This window comes from Macaca nemestrina, chromosome 4 (assembly GCF_043159975.1).
Source record: "Macaca nemestrina isolate mMacNem1 chromosome 4, mMacNem.hap1, whole genome shotgun sequence".
NCBI classification, from domain to species: domain Eukaryota; kingdom Metazoa; phylum Chordata; class Mammalia; order Primates; family Cercopithecidae; genus Macaca; species Macaca nemestrina.
The window spans coordinates 189,228,972-189,249,191 of NC_092128.1; the positions used below are offsets into that span (position 1 = coordinate 189,228,972).

At 52.2% G+C, this 20,220-nt stretch overlaps 1 protein-coding gene across 9 annotated transcripts in view; it reads left to right on the forward strand.

Moving 5' to 3' along the window:
* LOC105472472 (pericentrin) overlaps positions 1–20,220 on the forward strand; it is a 120,066-nt gene that overhangs the window by 56,853 nt on the left and 42,993 nt on the right. For 5 of the 9 annotated variants that reach the window (XM_071095877.1, XM_071095873.1, XM_071095879.1 and 2 more), the window contains 13 exons: positions 1,400–1,546; positions 3,874–4,025; positions 6,721–6,863; positions 7,177–7,409; positions 8,379–8,541; positions 8,892–9,104; positions 12,429–12,461; positions 14,532–14,761; positions 15,276–15,392; positions 15,497–15,517; positions 16,989–17,195; positions 18,932–19,102; positions 19,701–19,853. In XM_071095877.1, coding sequence (XP_070951978.1) covers positions 1,400–1,546; positions 3,874–4,025; positions 6,721–6,863; positions 7,177–7,409; positions 8,379–8,541; positions 8,892–9,104; positions 12,429–12,461; positions 14,532–14,761; positions 15,276–15,392; positions 15,497–15,517; positions 16,989–17,195; positions 18,932–19,102; positions 19,701–19,853 — 1,983 coding nt within the window. The remainder of the gene's footprint in view (positions 1–1,399; positions 1,547–3,873; positions 4,026–6,720; positions 6,864–7,176; positions 7,410–8,378; positions 8,542–8,891; positions 9,105–12,428; positions 12,462–14,531; positions 14,762–15,275; positions 15,393–15,496; positions 15,518–16,988; positions 17,196–18,931; positions 19,103–19,700; positions 19,854–20,220) is intronic. The other 4 variants (XM_071095875.1, XM_071095880.1, XM_071095874.1 and 1 more) reach the window with 3 other exon arrangements.

Here is a 20,220-nt window from a genome sequence, read left to right on the forward strand (position 1 = left end):
CTAGCTGCAGCTATTAAACACTTGCCACTGACTGTTTCCAGCCAATGCCCTGGGGTGGAATTTCTGACCTCGAGAGCTCTGACCCAGTCACGGCAGCGAGGTGCCCGGCCGGTGGGCTCGGGCAGTTGTGCATGGAAGTTTTGGGGTATTCCAAATCCATTCTGTCCCCCACCCAACCCCAGCAACTACTACTTTTCAGGGCTGTTAGATTGGAGAGGAGATATGGGGTCAGGGCAAAGTTAAGCACCCGAAGTTTGTTCTGATGGACACTCAGCCTGTGTTTTCCATAAACAAACTCCTCTGATTGCTCTGACCAGATTTCCACAGCTCTGAAAACATTGGTTTTGATGGTTTTTACCACAGCTCTGAAAACATTGGTTTTGATGGTTTTTACCACAGCTCTGAAAACATTGGTTTTGATGGTTTTTACCACAGCTCTGAAAACATTGGTTTTGATGGTTTTTACCACAGCTCTGAAAACATTGGTTTTGATGGTTTTTACCACTTTTGCTTTTATAGAGGAACAGATTTTGGAGGTCCTATTTTGCCATTCTAGAAGTGCTACCTCTGTAGGTTTAAAAAAATAAGCTTATTTCATTAATTTAATTGGCCACGTGCAGCGGCTCACACCTGTAATCCCAGCACTTTTGGAGGCCAATGTGGGCAGATCACTTGAGGTCAGGAGTTCGAGACTAGCCTGGCCAACAGGTTTTAGTGGAAACCCTGTTTCTACTAAAAGAAAAATTACAAAAATTAGTTGGGTGTGGTGGCAGGCGCCTGTAATCCCAGCTACTCGGGAGACTGAGGTGAGAGAATCCTGTGAACCTGGGAGGCAGAGGTTGCAGTGACCTGAGATCACACCACTGCACTCCAGCCTGGGTGACAGAGAAGAGTCCTTCAAGGTAGGTAGGTAGGTAGGTAGGTAGATAGATAGATAGAGATACATAATTTAATTCATCTATTGAACCTTATTTAAAAGTTTTTGTTATTCAGAAAGAAAGAAAGTTTAATCTTTTAAAAGGGAAGAAACCTAGGTTTCCAAATATCTTGGATTTTCATGGCTGTAATCTCTTGATGGTGAACTTCTTAGTGTGACTCTTAAAGATGTTACAGGAGCCATTTGGGAATGGTAGTGAGCAGTTGCTCATGACACGCAGCTGTCACCAGTGCAAACTTGTGTCTCCTTAAGTGTTTTATCCCCAAAACCAGGACTTCGTGTTCCCAGTGAAGTCCTTGAACCCAAGTTTTGTGTGATGGGGGCCGTGGTCTGGCTCATCACGGCTCTTGGTGCAGAGTAGGGGCTCCATGCATATCTGCTGAGTGTGCTGAATTCTAGCTAACAGCAGAGAATGTATTTTTCTAACTTACTGGTATTTTTTATTGTTATTGATGTGTACAGGGTGAATTTGGAAGTGAAAAGAAAGCTGCTTTGCATGAAAAAGAGAAGACACTTTGGCTTCAGAGTGCGCAGGCACAGCCTTTTCACCAAGAGGAGAAAGAGTCTTTGTCTCTGCAGCTTCAGAAGAAGAATCACCAAGTCCAGCAGGTGTGTGGAGTGTGCCTTTTCCTTGTGATAAGATGTGTATAGCATAAAAATCATTTTCATCTTATTTCAGTGCGTAGTTCAGTGGCAGAAGTGCATTCATGGTGTTGTACATTTACAGTGTTGTGCATTCAGTGACAAGCGCATTCACGGTGTTGTGCTTATTCAGTGGCAGAAGCACATTCACGGTGTTGTGCTTATTCAGTGGCAGAAGCACATTCACGGTGTTGTGCTTACTCAGTGGCAGAAGTGCATTCACGGTGTTGTTCATTCAGTGGTGGAAGCGCATTCACGGTGTTGTGCTTATTCAGTGGCAGAAGTGCATTCACGGTGTTGTTCATTCAGTGGCGGAAGCGCATTCACGGTGTTGTGCTTATTCAGTGGCGGAAGTGCATTCACGGTATTGTGCTTATTCAGTGGCGGAAGTGCATTCACGGTGTTGTGCTTATTCTGTGGCGGAAGCGCATTCACGGTGTTGTACATTCAGTGACAAGCGCGTTCACGGTGTTGTGCATTCAGTGGCAGAAGCGCATTCACGATGTTGGGGATCTAGTGACAGAAGCGCATTCACAGTGTGCTTATTCAGTGGTTGGAAGCGCATTCACGGTGTTGTGCATTCAGTGGCAGAAGTGCATTCACGGTGTTGTCCATTCAGTGGCAGAAGCGCATTCACGGTGTGCTTATTCAGTGGCAGAAGCACATTCACGGTGTTGTGCTTATTCAGTGGCGGAAGCGCATTCACGCTGTTGTGCATTCAGTGGCAGAAACACATTCACGGTGTTGTGTGCATTCAGTGGCAGAAGCGTATTCACGGTGTTGTGCTTATTCAGTGGCAGAAGCGCATTCACGGTGTTGTGCTTACTCAGTGGTGGAAGTGCATTCACGGTGTGCATTTAGTGGCGGAAGCGCATTCACAGTGTTGTGCATTCAGTGGGAGAAGCGCATTCACGGTGTTGTGCTTATTCAGTGGCAGAAGCGCATTCACGGTGTTGTGCTTACTCAGTGGCAGAAGTGCATTCACGGTGTTGTGCATTCAGTGGCGGAAGCGCATTCACGGTGTTGTGCATTCAGTGGCAGAAGTGCATTCATGGTGTTGTGCTTATTCAGTGGCAGAAGCGCATTCACGGTGTTGTGCATTCAGTGGCGGAAGTGCATTCACGGTGTTGTGCATTCAGTGGCGGAAGCGCATTCACGGTGTTGTGCATTCAGTGGCGGAAGTGCATTTGTGGTGTTGTGCATTCAGTGGCGGAAGTGCATTCACGGTGTTGTGCTTATTCAGTGGCAGAAGCGCATTCACGGTGTTGTGCATTCAGTGGCGGAAGTGCATTCACGGTGTGCATTCAGTGATGGAAGCGTGTTCATGGTGTTGTGCTTATTCAGTAGCGGAAGTGCGTTCACGGTGTTGTGCATTCAGTGGCGGAAGTGCATTCACGGTGTGCATTCAGTGATGGAAGCGCGTTCACGGTGTTGTGTATCAGTGGCGGAAGCGCATTCACAGTGTGCAGCCATCACCACCATCCATCTCCAGAAGTCTTCATCTTGCAAAACTGAATTCTGTTCCCATTAGACTCTCACTCCCCATTCGCCCTCCCTCGGCACCATGGCTCACACTTGTAATCCCAGCACTTCGGGAGTCTGAGACAGGAGGACCACTCCAGCCCAGGAATTCGATACCAGCCCCGGCAATATAGGGAGGTCCTGTCTCTACAAAAAATAAAAAAATTAGCCATGTGTGGTGGCACGCGCCTGTAGCCCCAGCTTCTCAAGAAGCTGAGGTGGGAGGATTGTTTGTGCCTTGGAGATTGAGGCTACAGTGAGCTGTGATTGTGCCACTGCACTCCAGCCTGGGCAGCAGAGTGAGACCCTGTCTCAGAAAAAGAGATCTTTGCCTGCCCGGCAACTGACTTTTGTGAATGACCAAATACAGTGACTTATTTCAAATTGCTGTTTGAGCGGTGGATCTCTGATGAACTGGCCCCTTCCCTCCCCTTGCCTCAGGTTCCACCTGGAGATGTTTGTGTATTATTTTGTAAATGATTAATAATGGAGGAAAAACCATATCAATAATTTTCATCTTTAATCAGTACCTTGTTCACCTTTGCTGTATTTTTATTAAATTTGCAGATGGTCCTCGGCCTGTGCTGGGGCCACGCCTCGACCGCTGTCAGTCGAAGGCGCTGTGAGTTGGGGAACGTGCCGAAGTGCTTTCGCCCCGTCGCCAAAGTCCTAAGTCAGAGTCTTGAATAGGGAAATTATGTTGAAAGTTCCTTACAGCCATTTACTTTTAACCAAATTGTTTTAACTAAAGCTTTAACCATTTTTCCCAATAGCTGAAAGACCAGGTTTTATCCTTAAGTCACGAGATAGAAGAGTGCCGCTCTGAGCTGGAGGCGCTGCAGCAGAGGCGGGAGCGGGAGAACCGAGAAGGCGCAAACCTCCTCTCCATGCTCAAGGCTGACGTCGACCTGTCCCACAGCGAAAGGTCAGTGTGTCCTTGGCACCAAGGCTGCCTTGTGGCTGCCAGCACCCACTGGGTCATGCGGATGCCATTGGTCTCCACGTCTCCTGACTGCGTGACTGGTGCCACCGTGTACACTGGCTCCTGGTGGACAGGGACCCGGCTTCCTTCTTCCTCTCACTTAGAAAGATTGTAAGCACTGGGAAGAACTCACCTGCTGTGTCTCATCTCCCAGCCCCCATTCCCTCCTCCCACCCTGCCTGCTGTGTCTCATCTCCTCATCTGGCCAGATTAAAACCAGCCATTATCTCCCACACAGAGCCCGACCCCTCCCCTTTGGTGTCCGCGTCCTTGCAGTGTGTCCTCGTCCCCGGTGTGGGGTACAGGCCCACATGTCTCATGGTTCCTGTGCTTTGGACTGTGTGCGAGTGTCATGCCTCATGCGTCTCTCTCTGTCACGCGTGTTTCTGAGACTGGCCCGAGCAGGGGCTGTAGCCCTGTCCATTCCTTTCTTTGCTGGGAGCCGGTGCCTGGGGAGCACAGTCCCAAGGGCTCTCCCAGGGCGGGTTGTGGGTCTGCTTACCACGCGTCGCTTCCCCTGAGCGCACGGTTTCGGGCCGCATCCCGCCTTGGTGCCTCCTCACCTGCAGTGATGCTGTCCCACAGGCTCGACTGCCTTTTTATCTTGTTTGGGGTCTTGAGAAACTGTTTGCTCCTCTGACACCACGTAGGTTTTTCCCAGGTCATCTCACAGGGTTTTAAGTTTTGCTTTTGTGTGACTCTGGGGTGAGCCTGCAGCTCTTCTGTTGTTCTTGCTTGCACCTGTCTGGGCAGTGGACTCAGCAACGTGTTGGCAAACACAGCCTCCCCTCGGGTGCACGTCCTCCCTGTCCACTTGTGTGGGTCTTTGGCTGCTCCCATTGGCGTGTCCCTGCCTAAGGCCTCTGTGTCCTGCTGCTCCCCCCATCTGTTTGTCCCCATCTGAAGCCTCTGGGTCCTGCCGCTGCTCCTGTCTGTGTCCCCACCTGAGGCCTCTGGGTTGTGCTGCTGTGTCCTGAAGCTCTGGACTGGTTTGGCTTCGCTCTGGAGACCACCCAGGGTCGGGAGACCTGGTCGGGCTGATGGGACCCTCTGAGCTTACAGCTGTTTCAGGAGCATTAGTGTCTGTCATGCTGAGGGGCTATCTGTCTGTGCAGGTCTCTCTTTGTTCTTTTCATCAAGTTTTGTGATTTTTCTGTGAGGACCTTGCCTTCTCTAGCAGTTGGCTGTGGGTGCCTTGTAGCTTGGTGCTGACTCTCGAGTCACCCGGGTCAGTGGACGAGCGAGGGCTCTAAACCGAGAGGCACAGAGGCCAGTGGGGCGACCTGTGCTCTGAACTCGAGGGGTGCAGAGGTGGGTGGTGGGCGGGGCAGCCCCAGGCTCTAAACATGAGGGGCGCAGAGGTGAGCCCGTGGTCCCTGGACACTGGAGAGGCTGCCTGTCCTGAGGTGGGGTGGCTGCAGACTCCCTGATGCCTGCAGGAATTGGGCATTTTGGGGGGTGGAAGTGTGCCGGGGAGCAGGTGGCATTCTCTCTGTCAAGCCCCTCCTCAGGACTCCCCCTCCCTGTTACTTGCCCAGAGTCCCAGGTTCCTTGGGGCCTGCACGATGTTGCCTCCTGTTCTCACCTCACAGTCCCCACGAATGAGTCCTCATGATCTGCTCCACAGGGTAGGGCTCTCTGGGGACAGAGCTGTGAACAGAGTAGAGGGCGGGCTGGCTGTGTAGGCACCGGGTCAGTGTGCCTGTCCTTAGCGGTGTCACAGTGGGGAGGGCTGCCCCTAAACCATAGTGCAGAGAACGAGGTGTAGAGGGGCCTGTGGCCTCAGGAACCCCTGTGTGTAAAAACAGAAGCATCCCGGCCGGGTGCGGTGGCTCACTTCTGTAATCCCAGCACTTTGGGAGGCCAAGGTGGGCGGATCACGAGGTCAGGAGATCGAGACCATCCTGGCTAACATGGTGAAATCCCGTCTCTACTAAAAATACAAAAAACTAGCCCAGCGTGGTGGCGGGCGCTTGTAATCCCAGCTACTCAGGAGGCTGAGGCAGGAGAATGGTGTGAACCTGGGAGGTGGAGCTTGCAGTGAGCCGAGATCGTGCCACTGCACTGCAGCCTGGGCAACACAGTGAGACTCCATCTCAAAAAAAAAAAACAAAAAAAAAAACAGAAGCATCCCAGACTGCACGTCCACGAGGCCTAGAGAGAGGCTGGGAGACACCGTGCTCCTCCTGCCACGCTACTCCTGTGAATGTGTGGCTGAGGCGTGACTTGGTGTTGGACAGACATCTTGTAAAATGGCCGACTGGTGCAGCCTGTGCCCCAGGGGAGAGACAGAGCCTGTGTTCTGCTCCTGGGTGATTCACGCTGTGCGGCCACACTGCACACCTGCAGGATGGGTTTGCTGTCTTCCTAATATGATGCCTTTTACAAATCAGAAATGGCATCAGGAAGACCTCACCTAGGAAGCCTGTGTCCCTCAGTGGGCTCCATGTGGTTGTCTTGTCTGTGGCCTCAGCTTCCTGTGCTCACACAGGCATGAGGATCATGTCTTCCGGCCCCATGGGGACAGGCGGCCGTGGGCCGAGGTGTGCAAACTGGTGGGCGGCCCCTCAGCAGCATCCAGGGTGGGGGTTCTCATGCTGTGACCGGCTTGCCTGATGATGGATGTTTCCTGTCTCAGAGGGGCCCTCCAGGACGCCCTGCGCAGGCTGCTGGGTTTGTTTGGAGAGACGCTGAGAGCAGCCATCACCCTGAGGAGCCGTATCGGGGAGCGTGTGGGGCTCTGCCTGGATGACGCAGGCGCAGGCCTGGCCCTGTCGGCAGGTGAGTGTGCCGGGACCAGCCGCGCGGCCCTGTGCCTGAGGCCCTCTGTGGGCCTGGAGCTCTCTGAGAGGAGCCTCTGTATTGGGCGATGCTCTCGGGAGCGCTGCTGTCCTGGTTTCCGGCTAGTTCCCGCACTTACAGAAGGCCGAGACTGGGGTCTGGGCTCAATTTGCCAGCTCCTGTGGACGTGGCGCTGTCTCGTCTCCGCTAGGGCGACGTTCTGAGTTCTGTGGCTTCCTTATCGTCGTGGCTGCCGTGGCTGCGGCCAGCTTGCTCGCTGAGCCGCGTGTGCGGGCGTCTGCTCTTCTTGTAGCTCCGGCGCAGGAGGAGACGTGGTCTGATGTCGCCCTCCCAGAGCTGGACAGAACTTTGTCTGAATGTGCAGAGATGTCTTCTGTGGCTGAAATCAGCAGCCACATGCGTGAAAGCTTTCTCATGAGCCCAGAAAGCGTGCGGGAATGTGAGCAGCCCATCCGGAGGGTCTTCCAGAGCCTCAGCCTGGCCGTGGACGGCCTCTTGGAGATGGCCCTGGACTCCAGCAGGCAGGTGAGGCCCAGGCTCCCGGGGGCCTGTGGAGAAGTGAACAACGAGCAGCTGATGATGCCACACGAGCCTGGTGGATGCCGGTGCCAACCACACTCACACGGGTTTTCCCCAAGGAGGAGGCTTTTCTGAACCAGATCCTTGAGGAAGTGGGCTTGCTACGGATGAGAAAATCTGTTTGTTTAATTTGGATGATAAACAGGCCCGTTTCCTTTACTTCCTGCACTATTGCAGTTCCACGTGGAGCGTTTTCATACTTAGAGATTATCACTAAGAAAGGAAAATTTTTAACCCTTTTAGAACATTTTAGACAATTAAAAAAGATGTTAAATAGGAATACGTGGAAAGCAATCAAAGATCTTTTTTTGGCCAGGCACAGCGGCTCACTCCTGTAGTCCCAGCACTTTGGGAGGCTGAGGTAGGAGGTTCACTTGAGCCCAGGAGTTTGAGCCAGCCTGGGCGACATAGTGAGACCCCATTTTAAGTTAGCCAGGCATAGTGGCAGCACCTGCAATCCCAGCTCCTCAGGAGGCTGAGGCTGCAGTGACCCATGATTGCACCACTGCACTCCAGCCTGAGTGACAGAGCAAGACTGTATCTTAAAAAAAAAAAAATTCTTCTGTGCTAAGTTTTGAGTTCAGAGGTGACTCTGGGTCTCTTAGCCTGTAGATGGCCTGGGAGCCCCAGACTGGACACAGTCGCCAGGGGAGTGTCTGGAGGAAGGGAGAGGGGCCCAGGGCTGAGCTGGGAGGCCGGGGAGAAGTGCTCATTGGAGACCGTGGCCACAGTGTCTTGGAGGGTGGCTGAGATGCGCTCAGGTCCCATCACCCTGGTGTGACCCTGCCTGGGTGGTGACGGCCCGAAAGGTCTGGGGGTAGAAGTGGCGTTCTGTTGGTCTTAATGTAGCCTTACATCCAGATCAGAAATGCTATTTTTGATCTGGAGTTTTTATTTGCAAATGTGTTTTAACAGCTGGAAGAAGCACGACAAATTCATTCTCGTTTTGAAAAAGAATTTAGTTTTAAAAATGAGGAGACAGCACAGGTTGTCAGGAAGCACCAGGAGCTGCTGGAGTGCTTGAAGGAGGAGAGTGCAGCAAAGGCAGAGCTGGCGCTGGAGCTGCACAAGACGCAGGGTGAGCAGCACGAGGCCTCGGGGCACCTGGAGCACAGGAATGGGGAGCAGGCCCGGCCTCACCGAAGAAAGGAAGCCTTCGGGATAGGGTTTTACAGTGAAATGTAAAAACAAAGCCAACAGTGGGAGGCACCCATGGTTTGGGAGGAACGGGGTGGTCGGGAGCTGCTGTGGCCAGCAGGGCTGTTGGGGGCCTACAGCTGGGTCCTGGAAGCTGCTGGCTCTTAGCTCTGCAGCTCTCGGGGACAGCGGCCCTGTCCCTCCCTCCAAGCAGGCCCTGCCCCTCCCTCCGAGCTGTCCTCAGTTGCACCCGGGACTGGCTTTGTCAGGGTATCTGTGTCTCCCACAAAGGCACCCTCGAGGGATTCAAGGTGGAGACTGCGGATCTGAAGGAGACGCTGGCCGGGAAGGAGGATTCCGAGCACCGTCTGGTCCTGGAGCTAGAGAGTCTGAGACGGCAGCTGCAGCAGGCAGCCCAGGAGCAGGCAGCGCTGAGGGAGGAGTGCACCCGTCTGTGGAGCCGGGGGGAGGCCACAGCCATGGACGCCGAGGCCAGAGAAGCTGGTAAGGAGTGCGGGATATGGAGGTCGGTTCAAGCTGTGGGACGCGGATACAGCTGCCACGGTTTCCCCAGCTCCCAGGGACGCTCAGTGTCTCTAGAGGGTCAAGTGTAAACCAGCATGTAGCTTCTCATGGAATGTTGGGCATGGGAAGCTTGTGCGGGATCAGGTGAGGCATCCACTGGCTTTGCTACACTTTCAGAGAAGGCGGGTTGTCTGTTGGTCCTGTTGGTTGGAGGGTCCCCACCTCTGTGAGGTGGAAATAAGAGGGGTTCTAAGTTCAGCAGCAGGAGCTGGAGGCAGAGCCAAGTGCGGCAAACAAGAGCTACTTTAAAATTTCGTTTAAAATAACCAAGTGCCTGACATTAACCCTTATTGGAAAACATAGTTTTAACAGTATTAGTTTGTATCTTTTTAGATTTTTAGATATTTTGTTCTCAAAGGTATTTAAAATGAAAATGGTCAAAACGTAAGCTTAAAATCTCGAGCTGGTTCAGCTCAAGCAAAGGCTTTTCGCGGGGCTGGGGCGTCCGCCCTCAGTCCCTGTTCCTTGCCTCCCCGGTTGCTGCCTCTGACTCCAGCTTTCTCCCCATGCCCTTCCAGCTCACACCGAGCTGGCCCCGCCGCCCACATGCCCACTCTGCCACCTCGCAGACGCCTTGCATTCGTGGATCTCAGGCACGTGGGAGGCAGAGGGGCCTGCGCTTCTCCAAAAGTTCCTTCCAGGATGGCTGTGGCCTCGGGGTCGTCCCTTCAGAACACAGATTGGAGTTAGAAGCTGGGGCATCGCAGGCACCACCTCAGCCAATTCAGAAATCTCTTTTTTTATTATTATTATTATTTACATTTTTCTCTTTAGAAAACAACCAACGTTTGATTTTGGTGTCCATTCTCATTTGCTGTCTTCTGTCTTGCTGATTTTTGCCCTCGTTCCTGTGATTTCTTGTTCCTATGGTTTCTTTTTTTTTTTTTTTCCTTTTTTTTTTTTTTGAGTCTCGCTCTGTCCCCAGGCTGGAGTGCAGTGGCATGATCTTGGTTCACTGCAACCTCTGCCTCATGGATTCAAGTGATTCTCCTGCCTCAGCCTCCCAAGTAGCTGGGATTACAGGTGCGCACCACCACACCTGACTAATTTTTTATGTTTTTGGTAGAGATGGGGTTTCACCATGTTAGCCAGGCTGGTCTCGAACTCCTGACCTCAAGTGATCTGCCTGTCTCGGCCTCCCATAGTGCTGGGATCACAGCCGTGAGCCCTGGTGCCCGGCCAGCTCCTGTGGTTTCTTGCTGCCTTTGTTGGGTTGGACGCTGTCGGACACGTTTGCTGCCTTTCACAGGACGTGGGGTTCAGGTCGTGCCTCCTGGCGGTGCCCCAGCCTTTTCACCTGTGGTGCTCATGTTGACATCTGGGTCCCACAAGCTTGTAATTTTTGGCCCAGGGAGCGTTTTCCAGGTGGAAGACATTGGTCCCGTGGGATGTTTTAAACTGTGCCTGTGATTGTGCCCACACTTTGTCTTCTCCTTTTCTTGGTTTATTTCTGTCATTCCCATTTATCCCGTTTTATATAAATTTCTGATGGTGAAGGATTAGTCTGGTGTTTTTCCCATTGTGTATCTTTTCTTGTCCTTTTATTTTAAGTCTTTTTTAACATTCTGTTTTAGTTGTGCCTTGTATGGATACCATTTTCATGACTCTTTTTAAAAAAGCCTATCTGTGAGTATCTTCTTTTGGTCCATTTAGCCAAGTTTTTTTTTTTGCCACACCTGCTGGCATTGGGCCCTTCCTGCTGCTCTTTGTGTTTCCTTTTCGCCCGCCTGCTTGGCCTGCTTGACCTTGCTCCAGGCTGGATTTTCCTTGGCCAGCTGTGAAGTCCTCACTGCGGTGTTGGCTGCTGCTGGGCTCAGGCCAGTGTCATCTCCCCATGGGCCTCTGAGCCCTGTTGCCCCCGCGGTCTGTGTGTCCACAGAGGGAGTGCAGGGGAACCTTGAGGGCCACGAGGGCCTGGAGTCTCTTCAGGTCCCCTCCTCTGCCAGTGAAGTGGTGCTGGAGACACGACTCAAGATCCCGTTTCTTTTCCTTTGAGGCCCTCGTTTTCCTGCATCTCCTCAGGATTTTTCAGGGTGTTTTCAGGAACGTCTCTGATGTCATGCGTTGCTCTCGGCATCGAGGGCCTGCATCTCTGCCCTGGCAGTGCTGTTGCAACTGGGCGTCCATTGTCACTGTTTCTCACGATGCTTTCTCTGCTTACCTTCTGCTGTCCGGGGGCAGCCTCATGGTCAGGCCCTTTCCTGTGAACTCTGTTGCCCCATTTCCAGTGTCTTCGTGCCCAGCCAGCTGGCAGCTGGGCCGTACTCCACCAGGGGAGACCACCTGGTGTTTCACCGCTTCGAGCCCTTGGACTTCAGCCAGTCACCTCGTTTGTCAGGCCTCCTGGCAGATAAAGGGGTGTGTGGCCTGCATACTGTTGAACGGCCCAGTGAGGCCTGGGCCCTGTGGCCAGCGCCCCTGTGTCAGGTGCCTGTGTTGTGCCCTGGGCCTGAGCACATGGACTGAGCACCGTGGGGCTTCTTCCCAAGGCTATGGTGGCCCCTCTGTTGCTTTGCCTCTGGTTCACCTCCTGCCACGAGTTCTGGCCTACCAGGGAGTGTTGGGACAGGTGGATGTGGGCCCTGGGTGTCCACAGCCTGGCTGGGCTCCCTGCAGACCCCAGGATTGAAGCTGAGGCTCACCATGGGCCCTGCAGTGGTAGGCACCTGACATGCTGGGAGTGGATCTCATGGAGCCCTTGCACAGGCTCAGGCCAGCTTTGTTTTGTCACTGGGAAATTCTTGTTGTTTCTCTGGGGTCCTCTTGGTTTCCTTTCATTTTGACGTTGTTAACCCTGCCCTAGTTTCTCACTCTGGTTTATTTTCTTTCCTTTCACCCTGGTTCTGCAGTTGTGTGACTCTGCGCCGGCTACCGGCATACCCACCACAGCCCTGAGCTCGCTCCCGGCAGGGCCTAGGCTCTGACAGTGGCGTGAACTCAGCCGTTGTGCGCAGCAGCCCTGCCTCGCCGTGTTGCGTGATGCCCCCTTTGCTGTGTGGTGTTTTGTGGCCCTCTTCAGGTGTTGCCGTCTGTCCCTTTTGTTCTCTTTGTCTCCTTGAAAAGTCGATGGGCCTGCAGCCACACAGGCAGTGTGGGCATGGTGGACGCTGAGTCTGGAGATTGTTCAAGGCCAGCAGCGTTGCTCGGAGCCCTGCTGCTGACGCTGCCGTCACTGGTTCTAGCTCTCACATTCTCAGCTGCACGTTTCCGTTTCCACCAGTAAATGCAAACTCTTGTTCGTAGGCACAGCTGTCACTGTAGCACACAAGGACTCAGGTTTGTAAAGACAAACGAGTGATTTCTGTGTGATGTGCTGTGTGTTTGCATTGGATTTTGCAAATTATTTACTAAAGAAAAGTCCTTCAGAACTTCTGTGGCAAACAGTAAATACAGCGAAACTCTAATCTTCAACATTCATACAAATGGGTGGAGTTGTCCCATTTTAATGCCCCAGCAAAGCAGGAGCATTTCTCTAACGGTGGTTACTGCAGTGCCTAAGCTACGGTTTGTGCTGCTTTTCAGGAACTGATGCCTTGTGATAGTTGTAGCTGTTCTTGGGCTGGGTCCCTGCTCTGGTCTGCAGGAAGGCCTGGGCCCGCCACATCCCCTGTGCCTGCTCAGCGTGGTATCACCTGCTCCGCCAGCTGGGATTGCGATCCTCCCGTGCCTCCCTGAGTCTGCGTGCATGTCAGCAGGCACCCTGCCCCAGTGCGTGGCCCAGCGCCCTTGGCCCTGAAGATGGTGATGTTCTGGGCCAAGCAGAGCCCGGGTCGTGTCCAGGGCAAGGGAGTGCAGTGGGGGGAGCAGCTGCCCTCGGGCCGCGCCGCGCGCCTCGGGCTGTGAATGGCATTACCGCGGCAGCATGTTTACAGCAGAGTCGCCATTACTGCTGACAGTGGCGTGAACATTTATTGAGAATGTTGCTTGCATTGGTCATGATAGTTTGTGATAAAAGACTAACAATTTTACAAATCAAAATGCTTTTTTGGAAGCTGGTGAAATGTCAGTTAACGTGAATGAATTTAATATTTTAGTTTTTGGATGGCTTGAAGACTTCAGGATTCAGGCCGGGAGTGGTAGCTCACACCTGTAATCCCAGAGCCAGACTCCATCTCAAAAATAAGCATAATAAAATAGAGACTTCGGGATTCAGCAGCAGAGAGCCCCTTTTTCCAAGATACTTTTTCATCTGCAGTTTTCACTTGGGCCAGGGCTTCCCCACCCCAGGTCTTAGGCTGGTTGTGCTGCTGGAAGAGTATTTTTGAGGCTAGGCGATTTATCACAGACACACATTTGTGGCTCACAGTTCTGGAGGCTGGAAAGCCTAAGGTCAAGGTGCCAGCAGGTTCGGTGTGTGGTGAAGTCTGAGGTCAAGGTGCCAGCAGGTTTGGTGTCTAGTGAGGTACCAGTCTCTGCTTCTAAGGCAGAGCCTTGCACACTGAATCTTCCAGAGTGGAGGGCGGGATCCTCACAGGGCAGAGGCAGAAGGGCCAAGGGGGACGGCCACTCCCAAAGCCGCTTATTGAGGCATTAAAACTGCTGTGAGGGTGGAGCCCTTGCGGCCTCATCACCTTTTCAAGGCCCCTCCAATACCATCACTCTGGCAGTTAAATTTCAACATGAGTTTGGGAGGGGACAGAAATTTAAACTGTGGTACCCAGTTTGTTTGTTTGTTTATTTATTTATTTATTTATTTGAAGGAGTCTCACTTTGTCACCCAGGCCGGAGTGCAGCAGCGCAATCTCACCTCACTGCAACCTCCATCTCCCGGATTCAAGTGATTCTCCTGCCTCAGCCTCCCGAGTAGCTGGGATTACAGGCGTGCGCCACCATGTCTGGCTAATCTTGTATTTTTAGTAGAGACGGGGTTTCACCATGGTGGCCAGGCTGGTCTCGAACTCCTAACCTCGAGTGATCCATCCGCCTCGGCCTCCCAAAGTGCTGGGATTACAGGCGTGAGCCCCCCACCCGACCTAGATTCGCTTTTGATTTACCATGAGACGTTTGCCTTTCCTGTAGACACGTCACAACCCCAGGCACTCAGCAGTGTCCATTGTCTGCTGGGACTGGGCTTAGTCGTGTGTTTCTGTCTGGGAGGGTGTAGTGAAGACAGAATTCCTAGAGAATCACCCACGTGTCACTCAGAAGTATTCTTCTCAGGCTTCAAAAATTTAGCCAATTTTGTTTTAAAAGATGGGCTTTTTACCCTGAAGTCATGTGACTTCATTTTCGGTGGGCTTTGACTGAGTCACCATCAGGAGGTGCACGTGTCGTGTTCCCTCTCAGTACAACGCCAGCCTCTGAGGTGCGGGGGTTTCCCCGTGTCTGTGGTGTTTGCATCCTTAGCTCTCCGGAAGGAAGTGGAGGATCTGACCAGGGAACAGTCGGAGACCAGGAAGCAGGCCGAGAAGGACCGCTCAGCCCTGCTCTCCCAGATGAAGATTTTGGAGTCTGAGTTAGAGGAACAGCTGTCTCAGCATCGCGGGTGTGCCAAGCAGGCGGAGGCCGTCACCGCCCTGGAACAGCAGGTGGCGTCTCTGGACAAGCATTTGCGCAACCAGCGGCAATTCATGGATGTAAGAATTCTGAATAATACATTTTATTGCATCACTAAAAGTTGCCATTACAGCATGAACTTCTTTCCAGATGGTTACGTAAGCTTCTGCAGTAGGATGTTGAAGAGGGCGTCCCACCCCTGCTGCACAGGTGTACCCAGGTCCCTGACGCTTGGTGGGTGTCTTCTTGCGCACATTTTGTGGCACAGGCCTCTGAGGGCCGCCTCCCATGGTCTTGCCATGCTCCTTCTCACAGTCCCGGAGGCATCCCTTGGGGCCCAGGCTGGGCCTGTGCTGCGACTCTCACTGGCTCTTGTCCTCCCGCCCGCCCGTCTCGGACGTTCCTCTGTGTTCCGCGCAGAGGGTTGTTTTCTTAACTCCATTTTGCAAAGTGACTGTGACGAGGGGGATGTTTGGAGTCCTGAGCTGCTGGGCGGTTGTACTTGCACGTGCAGTGGAAGCTTGGGTGGGCCTTCGCTGTGAGGGGCACGCCGGCCCCGTTGGGGTGGTCCCAACACACCGCCTCTCCTCCCAGGAGCAGGCCGCCGAGCGGGAGCACGAACGCGAGGAGTTCCAGCAAGAGATTCAGAGGCTGGAGGGGCAGCTCCGCCAGGTGGCCAAGCCACAGCCCTGGGGCCCTCACGACAGCCAGGTGAGTCAGCACAGCGTGCAGTGCCACTGGTTGCTGTCTTTTACTGTGTTTTTAAGCTTTAACTTTCTTAAAATTTTTGCCTTCCATGTACGTGAACTCGGCAGCAGGCGCCGCTGGATGGAGAGGTGAGTAGGTGTCACAGAGATGGGCACGCCCTGTGTGGGCGCCCAGGCTCCCCTGCGCTCGCTGGGACTGTCCTGCTGCCCACTCGCTTTTCTTGCTCTGGCTTGGGCTGCAGCTATCTGCTTTCTCTTGTCTGAGGAAGCTCTAGTAGGTTTATTTATTCTTTTAAAAAATTAATAGTGGATTCACACACAGTTGTAAGAGGTAAGACTCAGATCCCTTGTGCCTGGCACGTGGTTCCCCAGAGGTCACACCTGCAGAGCTGGAATGTGGCATTGCAGCCAGTATGGGCAGGGAGCCGATGTCGCTGCAGCGCCTTCTGCCCCCCGGGACCCTTGTGTACCTGGTCACGGCCCTGCTGCTGTCCCTTCTCTGGCAACCACTCATCTGTCGTCTGTTTCTAAGACTTTGCCATCATCCTGATGTGTAAAGTGTGCCTGTCATCTTTGGGGATTGACGCCGCTCACTGAGCCTGACTCTGGAGATTGATCCAGGTTGCTGAGTGTAGCCATAGTTCATTCTTTCTGTTGCTGGGTGTTCCATTCTTTCTTCCTTTTTTTTTTTTTTTTTGAGACGGAGTCTCGCTCTGTTGCCCAGGCTGGAGTGCAGTGGTGTGATGTCAGCTCACTGCACAGTCCCCCTCCGGGTTTACGCCATTCTCCTGCCTCAACCTCCCAAGTAGCTGGGACTACAGGTGCCCACCACCTCGCCCGGCTAATTTTTTGTAGTTTTAGTAGAGATGGGGTTTCACCGTGTTAGCCAGGATGGTCTCGATCTCTTGACCTCGTGATCCGCCCGTCTCGGCCTCCCAAAGTGCTGGGATTATAGGCGTGAGCCACCGCACCCAGCTGTAATATTGCATTCTTTTCTATCAGAATAAATTTCATTTTCCTAACAAATTCTGTATTACAGAGAATGACCTTAACACAGCATCACCCTATACTTCCGTTAGATCTCCCTGTGCTGCCCGGGTCTAGGTTTCTCTGTTCAGTCTGTGGGTCCGGGTCTCCCTGTGCAGCTTGCAGGTCCGGGTCTCCCTGTGGGTCTAGGGGAGGGCATAGGGCATCTGTTTTCTTTTTTTTTTTTTTTTGAGATGGAGTCTCACTCTGGTGCCCAGGCTGGGGTGCAGTGGCCAGATCTCAGCTCACTGCAAGCTCCACCTCCCAGGTTTACGCCATTCTCCTGCCTCAGCCTCCCGAGTAGCTGGGACTACAGGCGCCTGCCACCTCGCCCAGCTAATTTTTTGTATTTTTTTGGTAGAGACGGGGTTTCACCGGGTTAGCCAGGAGGGTCTCGATCTCCTGACCTCGTGATCCACCTGTCTCGGCCTCCCAAAGTGCTGGGATTACAGGCTTGAGCCACCGCGCCCGGCCAGGGCATCTGTTTTCTATTGTTTTGGGTACTTTTTTGTTTGGAAGATGGGTTTTTATAAAATAGTCTATTGTATTCCCCAAGCATTTTTTGTTGTTTTAGGTTGAGTTGTTACAACAAAAGTTGAGAGAAAAGTTGGATGAATTTAATGAATTGGCTCTACAGAAAGAGTCGGCAGATAGACAAGTGTTGAGGCAGGAAGAAGAAATTAAACGTCTGGAGGAGACGAACATCAACATCAGGAAGAAAATGGCCGAGCTCCAGGAAGAAGTGGAAAAACAGAAGAACATTGTGAAAGAGCTGGTGCAGGTAAAGCGTCTCCACGTGGTGGTGGGGCATGTGGTGAGGCGTCCCTGGGGCACGGCTTCATTGCTGAACTGGCAGGAGCGGGCAGGGCGTCCTTTTTCACTCGCAGCCGCCACGTCTGCACCGGAAACGCGGGCGTTGGGGAGAAGCAGAAGTCCTTGGTGACTGGGTAGGAAGTGTACTTTGACCTTGCTGGAGATTGTTGCTTTTATTTGCTGGAGGATTGTATACCATTTCTTTACGTCTCAAGAACTCTGCATTTATCCTCAATATTTCATAAAGTAAATATTTAAGATTTTAGGTTTAAAAAAATATACCTTATTAAATACTTTGATGAGAGCCCCTTGTAATTATTTCAGTTGAGTTCAGGAACTTAGGTCAGCTCCCAGTGAAAAGATCTCCAGTGATGGTTTTGCATTGCTGGTGTTTCCCGTGTTCCGTGTGTTCGTTTGTGTCTGAGAGTTTAGAGAGGGGCTGGAGCACTGAGCCAGGTGGGCCATCTCATGGCTGCCTGTGTGCATTTCTGGGTAGCGGCTGTGCCCTCCTTTGTGAGCATTTAGCTAAAAGGAATTCAGCTGACTTTTATGAAGTTAAAAGGTTACTTGGAAAGTGAGGCTCAGTAAGAAATTTGATTTTAGAATTAGTAGTTTGGCCTCAGACACAGATGAGAGGAGTGTTTCTCAGGTGTGTCTGATTTTTTTTTTTTTTTTTTTTTTTTTGAGACAAAGTCTCACTCTGTTGCCCAGGCTGGAGTGCGGTGGCGCAATCTTGGCTCACTGCAACCTCCTCCTCCTGGGTTCAAGCGATTCTCCTGCCACAGCCTCCCAAGTAGCTGGGATTACAGGCGCACGCCACCATGCCTGGCTAATTTTTGTATTTTTAATAGAGATGGGGTTTCACCATATTGGCCAGGCTGGTCTCGAACTACTGACCTCAGGTGATCTGCCTGCCTCAGCCTCCCAAAGTGCTGGGATTACAGGTGTGTGCCACCGCTCCCAGCCAAGTGTGTCTGATTCTTGTAAGTGCTGATGAGAATTACTAAGTTGGGGCCTTTCCTGAAGCCCTGACGTGTTTCCGTTCTGCTGTCGCAGGGAGGACCGCTGAACGTCACCTGTACTTGGAGTGGAGCTGTCCCCCTGGCCGGCCGCTGCTCATGTTTCAGTGACACCTGCTTCAGGGCGGCTTCACCCCTTCCTTCTGCCTTCACTCAGCAAACTTTTGCTGAGCTTAGTAGATGTCAGGGTTAGAAAATGTCTTTTTATCCCTTCGTGACATTTGGACTGTTTATGCGGTTTTATATGTCATGCTCTTGCGCGTGTAATGTATTGTGACCATTTTCATCATATTAAATATTCTTTGAAAAGTTTTTTCTAGGCAGGTAATATTCATTGTATGAGCACACCATCAGCCATTGCCCTATTTTTTTGGGCCAGTTCTTGTCAGTTTTGAAAATACTGGTAATAGTTTGGTGAATATTACTGTAGGTAAATTCCTCACAGTGGACTTGGGCACAGGCTGTGGCTCTGGGTCGCGTCCTGCACCAGGCAGGCCTCTGCTGGGAGGTGGCTGGGTTCTGGGTACCAGTGCTGCCTGGTGCGTCACTGAGTGCAGGTGCGTGCAGGTGCACCTGCTCTGCTTTAGGTGCAGCTGAAGATGGTCTATGCTTTAACAGGCAGCAGTTTGAGGTACTGAACTCCCAAGTATTTGCCTAAAATAGAGTTCCTTTTTTTTTTTAATAGGATAAAGAGTTGTTAAAGAAACAGCAGATGAGTAGCTTACTTCTGGCGTCCACATTGCAGTCTACACTAGATGCAGGCAGTTGCCCTGAGCCGCCTCCGGGCAGCCCTCCTGAGGGTCCAGAAGTACAGTTAGAGGTGACACAGAGCGCACTCCTGCAGCGTGAGAGTGAGGTGAGTACGGAGTGGGGACATGGGATTATCAGCCCCAGGTCAGTGTCCAGTGAGCTTCTCTGTGGCAGATCCGGTCCAGATAACGCAGGCAATGGGCTTGTGACCACTGTGTATTCTTTTCTTTACTTTTTTTTTGAGACAGAGTTTTGCTCTTGTTGCCCAGGCTGGAGTGCAATGGCGCGATCTCGGCTCACTGCAACCTCCGCCTCCTGGGTTCAAGTGATTCTCCTGCGTCAGCCTCCCGAGTAGCTGGGATTACAGGCGCACCCACCACCACTCCCGGCTCATTTTTGGTATTTTTAGTAGAGATAGGGTTTCAGCCTGTTGGTCAGGCTGATCTCCAACTCCTGACCTCAGGTGATCTGCTTGCTTGAGCCTCTCAAAGTGCTGGGATTGAAGGTGTGAGCCCTGTGCCCAGCCCTGACCACTGTGTATTTTTTGCAGTTTTACCATTTATATGTGGATACGGGTACAGGGTAGTAATAACTGTCTTAGGCATGTGCTTTTAAATCTCTCAAAGCTATTTTAATAATTTCTTAATTATTAATATCAATAGAATATTAGATGACTTTTAATACTTCTTTTGTTTTAATGAAAGGTTTTGGACTTGAAAGAACAACTAGAAAAGATGAAAGGTGACTTAGAAAGTAAAAATGAAGAGATACTACATCTGAACTTAAAATTAGACTTAAAGAACAGCCAGACTGCTGTCCGCCTCGGAGAACTTCAGGAAGAGAGCGTGAGCTCGAAGGTAAGCCACCAAAGGTCCACGTGACGCCGAGTTCATGTTGCTTACGCCAGTGCCGAGCGGCTGCCAGGACCCTCGTCTGGGAGGCGGGTCTCTGGCCTTCACAGACGCCCATGGCCCCACGTGGCAGACAGCTGCAGAGAGCACCCGATTCTGCCTGGGGACATGTGCATGGAAGCAGCTTTCTAGGGATCTTGAGTGGGGAGCCAGCGACCCCTGCCCCAAACTGCTTTCTGATTGCAGCCCTGATAGTCAGGAATCTGAGAAGAGGCCTTTCCCTAGGGCAGCACCCTGGGGCTGTGAGAGGCGCTGGGCTATTGCTGGCTTGCTCTTCTCAAGGAGGTGACTTAAGTTAGTGGCCACTCACTGT